The sequence below is a fragment of the Etheostoma spectabile genome, unplaced genomic scaffold (assembly GCF_008692095.1).
Source record: "Etheostoma spectabile isolate EspeVRDwgs_2016 unplaced genomic scaffold, UIUC_Espe_1.0 scaffold325, whole genome shotgun sequence".
NCBI lineage: Eukaryota > Metazoa > Chordata > Actinopteri > Perciformes > Percidae > Etheostoma > Etheostoma spectabile.
The window spans coordinates 677,663-683,773 of record NW_022605585.1 but is presented as its reverse complement, the minus strand read 5'-3'; the positions used below and the strand labels follow the sequence as shown (position 1 = coordinate 683,773).

The 6,111-nt window shown below is 42.9% G+C and overlaps 1 protein-coding gene and 1 long non-coding RNA gene across 11 annotated transcripts in view; one reads left to right on the top strand and one right to left on the bottom strand.

Annotated features, from left to right (window-relative positions):
* LOC116686195 (uncharacterized) overlaps window positions 1-1,658 on the top strand; it is a 13,804-nt gene extending 12,146 nt beyond the window's left edge. The window contains exon 3 of the long non-coding RNA XR_004331177.1: window positions 1,647-1,658. This is a non-coding gene — a long non-coding RNA (uncharacterized LOC116686195). The remainder of the gene's footprint in view (window positions 1-1,646) is intronic.
* camk2b2 (calcium/calmodulin-dependent protein kinase (CaM kinase) II beta 2) overlaps window positions 1-6,111 on the bottom strand; it is an 85,248-nt gene that overhangs the window by 8,261 nt on the left and 70,876 nt on the right. For 6 of the 10 annotated variants that reach the window (XM_032511151.1, XM_032511157.1, XM_032511150.1 and 3 more), the window contains 2 exons: window positions 1,532-1,576; window positions 898-943 (listed from right to left, as the gene is read on the bottom strand). In XM_032511151.1, coding sequence (XP_032367042.1) covers window positions 898-943; window positions 1,532-1,576 — 91 coding nt within the window. The remainder of the gene's footprint in view (window positions 1-897; window positions 944-1,531; window positions 1,577-6,111) is intronic. The other 4 variants (XM_032511153.1, XM_032511159.1, XM_032511154.1 and 1 more) reach the window with 1 other exon arrangement.

Here is a 6,111-nt window from a genome sequence, read left to right as displayed (position 1 = left end):
TAACACGGCGGGTCTTGTTTATGTGGTGGTTTGGGGGGGTTTGCTTTGATCTCTTTTCCACTTTTTGGTCCTGTCTTGTGTTTTTAATCTTTCTTCCCAGCCTTGTGTTGTTGATCTGGTCCTGAGTGTCTGCACGTTCTGCTTCCTGTTTTATTTTGAAGTCTGTTTTTTTTGTCTCGTCTCGCCTCTAGTTTTACTTCCTGTGTCTTCCAGCTCTTGTGATTACCAGATGTTTTCCACCTGCTTCCCTACCCTCTTGTCACCTCGTCACCTCGTCCCCTCGTCACCTTGTGTATTTAATGTCTGTGTTCCCTTTGTCTCTTGTCAGATCCTTCTAGTTCATCTGCTTGTCGATACTTTGTCTGCTGCCTGTTCCCGTATTCGCTGTCAGTTTTCCCTGTGTGTGTTAGTCCCTTTTCCCCCTGGACCCCTATGGATTAAGTATTTTGGGATTTTTGCCTGTGTTTTGCCCCTTTTTGATTTTTCCAAGCCTGTTTTAGAGCCTGTTTTAGAGCCTGTTTTAGAGTGTGTGTTAGAGTGTGTGTTAAAGCCTGTTTTAGAGCCTGTGTTAGAGTGTGTGTTAAAGCCTGTTTTAGAGCCTGTTTTAGAGTGTGTGTTAGAGTGTGTGTTAAAGTCTGTTTTAGAGCCTGTGTTAGAGTGTGTGCAGGTGAAAGGAAGCAGGAGACTTCTTTATATTTTTACTTTATTTTCAAAGTTACGTGTTGTAGTTATGGCACACTGGGGCAGGAATGATGATGTGTTTATGTAATGTTGTGGTGGTGTGGTGTGGGTGTGTGTGTGGGTGTGTGTGTGGTGGGTGTGTGTGTGTGTGTGTGGTGGTGTGTGTGTGGTGTGTGTGTGGGTGTGTGGTGTGTGGTGTGGTGTGTGTGGTCCCACCTTTCACATCTTCATCCTCAATGGTGGTGCTGCTGTCAGATGATCCGTAAAGAGCACAACAAAGTGAATTACAAAACACACCACACACACACACACACACACACACACACACACACACTACAACATGACTCAGATAGATACAGCTGTCTGTGTGGCTTCATAAACAGCACAAGGTTGCCATCATTACACCACCAATCATTACACCAACAATACCACAAGAATGAAAGTATAATACGTCCAAAAACATTTCCAGTACGAGAACACACTGCAGTACTGAAATGTCAAAAAGAAATCAAAATAAAGACACTGACAAAAAACTGTGCTGCCTCGGTGCTGACGGACACACAAGACCGCACGGCACAGGACATTTAGTCTCCGTCACACACAGTCTGGACACAGAGGGGCAGCATAGGACAAGCAAAGACCTCACAGCTCTCTCTCTCTCTCTCTCTCTCTCTCTCCCATTAATAAACACACACAGAGAAACACACAGATAAAGATATCCAACAAAATACACAAATTCTCCTTTTTCCAAATACAGCTGTACCCAGACAGATAGAGAAACGGAGGGATGAGAAATGAATTGAAGAGATGGAGCGAAGGGAGGAGGAAGAGGAGGAAGAGGAGGATGTACCTTGGTCCGATCTATTGGATTATGGATAACAGTAGTCTGAGGCTCCTGGAGGAAGAATGGAGAGAAAGGAAGGAAGGAAGGAAGGAAGGAAGGAAGGAAGGAAGGAAGGAAGGAGAGAAAATGGAGAGGGAACGGGAATGGAGATAAAGAGAAGCAACAGAGAGGGAATGTTTTACGAAGACAAAGCGAGAGATTGAGAGAGAAAAAGAGGAAGATTAATAGAGAAGGATGTGAGTAATAGAACGATTAATGAGTTGGAGGATTGTTGTAAGAGTTCTCAAATTAAAACATCGATACTAACGACTGGACTGTACCAATGCAACCATTAATGGACTCTCCCTCTCTCTATCTCTCACTCTCTCTCTCTCTCTCTCTCAATTTAAATTTTTCAATTTCATGTTGCTTTATTGGCATGAAAAAAAATACATCTGTGTTGTCAAAGCATAAGATAAAACATTATATATAATATATATATATATATATATATATATATATATATATATATATATATATATATAAAAAAACTATACATATAAACAACAACAAGGACTAAATCCATCTGATATAATAATATAATAATATATATGAATAACAGGATACTTATGATATAATTGTAGATACTTAACAAATTATGTGCATGTCTCTCAGGGGGAACTTTGAAACAACAGAAAAAAAACAGAAAAATAAAAATGATAATATAAAGTTCTGAGTAGTGAAGCAGAGTATAGGGCCCTGACAGTAGCTAGGTAAGGACTTAGCCAGTCAGAAGCAGAGTATAGGGCCCTGCAGTAGCTAGTAAGGACTACTAGCCAGTCAGAAGCAGAGTATGAGGGCCCGACAGTACCAGGTAAGGACTACTAGCCAGTCAGAAGCAGAGTATGAGGGCCCTGACAGTACTAGGTAAGGATACTAGCCAGTCAGAAGCAGAGTATGGAGGCCCTGACAGTACCTAGGTAAGGACTACTAGCCAGCACAGAGAGCAGAGTATGAGGGCCTGACAGTACTGGTAAGGACTACTAGCCAGTCAGAGCGAGTATGAGGGCCCTGACAGTACCTAGGTAAGGAATCACTAGCCAGGCAGGAGCAGAGTATGAGGGCCCTGACAGTACCTAGGTAAGACTATAGCCAGTCAGGAGCAGAGTATGAGGGCCCTGACATACCTAGGTGGACTACTAGCCACAGGAGCAGAGTATGAGGGCCCTGACAGACATTTGAACCTCGGCCTGTATTTACTAAGGCAAAGAGGAGAATTATCACAGAGGCAACAGCTGTGCTTTTCTGTGATAAGTTTGAACCTTCCCTTTTTAATAATCTCACTGAAACTGACTGTTTTATGACTTCTTTTAATAGCCAATGTGCTGATATCTTGAATCAAGTAGCACCAGTTAAGGCTAGGAAGGCACCACGGGAAAATGGTTGTCCTTGGATAAATGATGAAATTATGTCTCTGAGGAGAACATGCCGCCAGACTGAACGTTTATGGAAGTCTACAAAACTGGAAGTCCATAGGCTGCATTTAAGAGACCTAATATTGTCTATGAATAATAGGATAGAGGAGGCCAGGGCAAGTTATTTTAATTGTCTGATTGCCTCAAATAAGAGAAATCCTAAAGTGATATTTGACACTATCAGCTCTCTTGTGTCACCCGCTGCTGTAAATCCTTATAACTCTACAATTAGTTGTGATGAGTTTCTGGTTTTCTTCATTGATAAGGTCAGAGTCATAAAGGACAGCTTGCCTCCGTGCCATGGTTCCCAGTATTTGGAACCCCCCTCTCAAAGCTGGGCCTCATTTGAGCCTGTCACTGTGGAAGACATCTCAACCATCGTGGAAAAAATGAAACCGTCCTCTTGTACCTTAGATGTTCTTCCATTTAAACTGTTTGTGAGGGTTTTCGACTCGATTGGGCCTTATATTGCTAAATTGTTTAACATGTCTTTGACCAGTGGTGTGTTTCCTTGTTTTTTCAAACATGCCATTGTGGAGCCACGGTTAAAGAAAGCGGGACTGGACCTCTCCGAACCCAAGAATTTTCGGCCAATATCCAAGACCCTTTCTTGGCCAAAGTCCGGAAAAAGTAGTCGTACCAACTTAGATCATTTTTGCAGGCAAATGACATTTATGACACATTTTCAATCTGGGTATCGTGAGTTCACTCCACTGAAACAGCCCTGTTGAAGGTTTGTGAATTATGATGGCAGCTGACACCGGCAATGTTCTGTGCTGGTTTTGTTGGATCTGTCACGGCGTTTGATACAGTGGACCATGGCCCCTGATAAGTAGACTCCAACACTTTGTTGGAATATCGGGTTGCGTTTTGGAATGGTTCACCTCTTACTTGGTTGGCAGAACTTTTAGTTTGTCAGTGGGAAATGTTTTGTCTGATTCTGCAGAGCTTTTGTGGGGTGTGCCGCAGGGATCGGTCTTGGGACCTATTTTGTTCCTGCTGTACTTACTTCCTCTGAGCAGGGTCATCCAGAAGTTCAGTGATGTGTCCTATCATCTGTATGCGGATGATCTGCAACTGTACTGCTCCTTCAAGCCCACTGAGCCACATAAACTTTGCGCTCTCACTACTTGTTTGGTCGAAGTGACAGAATGGCTCACTGAGAACAACCTGCAACTAAACTCCAACAAGACAGAGACTTTGATTGTTGCTCCTGACAGTGCTGTGCCTGGAATTAAGCAGCACCTCGGAAACTTGAGCTGCACTGTTAAAAGCAACCTGCGCAACCTGGGTGTCTTCATGGATGGAGCGAGTGTCGATGGAGCAGCACATAAATCAGCTTGTTAGGAGCTTTTTCCAATTCGGAACGTTTCTAAACTCCGTAAGATGGTGACTTATAATGAGCTTGAGAGGATTATTCATGCGTTTGTTCATCGAGATAGAATTGTATATAGTTGTTCACCTGTCTTAACAGAGGGAGTTTGCGCGTCTGCAGGTTGTGCAAAATTCTGCAGCACGCCTGCTCACTCGCAACGCAGGAGGGAACACATTACACCCATTCTCAAAAGTTTGCACTGGCTGCCTGTATTTACCGGATGCACTACAAAATCCTGGTACGACTTTGGCTCTTCATGGACAGGCACCAGACTACATTAAGAACCTCATTCGGCCTTATGTTTCCACTAGGAAACCCGGTCGTCCAATTTGAACTGTGGATGGTTCCTCGGACCCATTTTAAGACCCGAGGAGACAGATCTTTTAAAGCTGTGGCGCCTCGCCTCTGGAATGAGCTACCTTGTACCATTCGTTCTCTTGTTTGTATAGACACTTTTAGGAAACAACTAAAGACCCACTTTTTTAAACTTGTTTTAGTTCAATACTGTGTTTTTTACTGTTTCTGTATGTTGTTTTAATTTATTTTTCTTTATAAACTTGTGCAGCACTTGTGACCCTGGTCGTGAAAAGTGCTATAGAAATAAAGTTTACTTACTTACTTACTACTTACAGTAACAGGTAAGGACTACTAGCCAGTCAGGAGCGAGTATGAGGGCCCTGACAGTACCTACGTAAGGACTACTAGCCAGTCAGGAGCAGAGTATGGGGCTCGACAGTACCTAGGTAAGGACTACTAGCCAGTTAGGAGCAGAGTATGAGGGCCTGACAGTACCTAGGTAAGGACTACTAGCCAGTCAGAAGCAGAGTATGAGGGCCCTGACAGTACTAGGGAAGGACTACTAGCCGTCAGAAGCAGAGTATGAGGGCCCTGACAGTAACTAGGTAAGGACTACTAGCCAGTCAGAAGCAGAGTATGAGGGTCCTGACAGTACCTAAGTAAGGACTACTAGCCAGTCAGGAGCAGAGTTGAGGGCCCTGACATACTAGGTAAGGACTACTAGCCAGTCAGGAGCAGAGTATGAGGGCCTGACAGTACTAGGTAAGGACTACTAGCCAGTCAGGAGCAGAGTATGAGGGCCCTGACAGTACCTAGGTAAGGACTACTAGCCAGTCAGAAGCAGAGTATGAGGGCCCTGACAGTACCTAGGTAAGGACTACTAGCCAGTCAGAAGCAAATGCACTTAGTTACCACTTAGGCTGATTGTCTCCTGGCTCAAACTCCACAAAAAGAAACAAATGAGATTTTTGTCCCTTTTTCAGACTTTTTCTTTTAGTTTTCACTAACACCACCTTACTACCACTAGTTTTACAGAACCTTTTGGAATTCATGGTCAATAACCCTCATTTATATAGAATTATATCTAATATTTAAGTTGAAAAAGCAGAAATTAGGAATTATTTTGACTAATAGCTAAGATCTGAGGAACGTGCAGATGAGTTAAATCAGGAATGAAAGTGATCAATTGTATTTGATCCATTTGTATGGAACCCAATCCATTTTTTGGGGTAATTTGGTTAAAAAGAAACCCATATTTCAGATATAGTAATTTTTTAAAGAAGTCAAATTTGACCCGAGGACAACAGGAGGGTTAACTCTGCACGAGAATGGGAATATGCACATTTCCCAAAAGTGTCAAACTGTGTATTAAAAAGCTGATTTTACCAGGATGATCCATTGTCCAAAACAACACACACCCGTCTCTGTCTCTCTTTCACACACACACACACACACACACA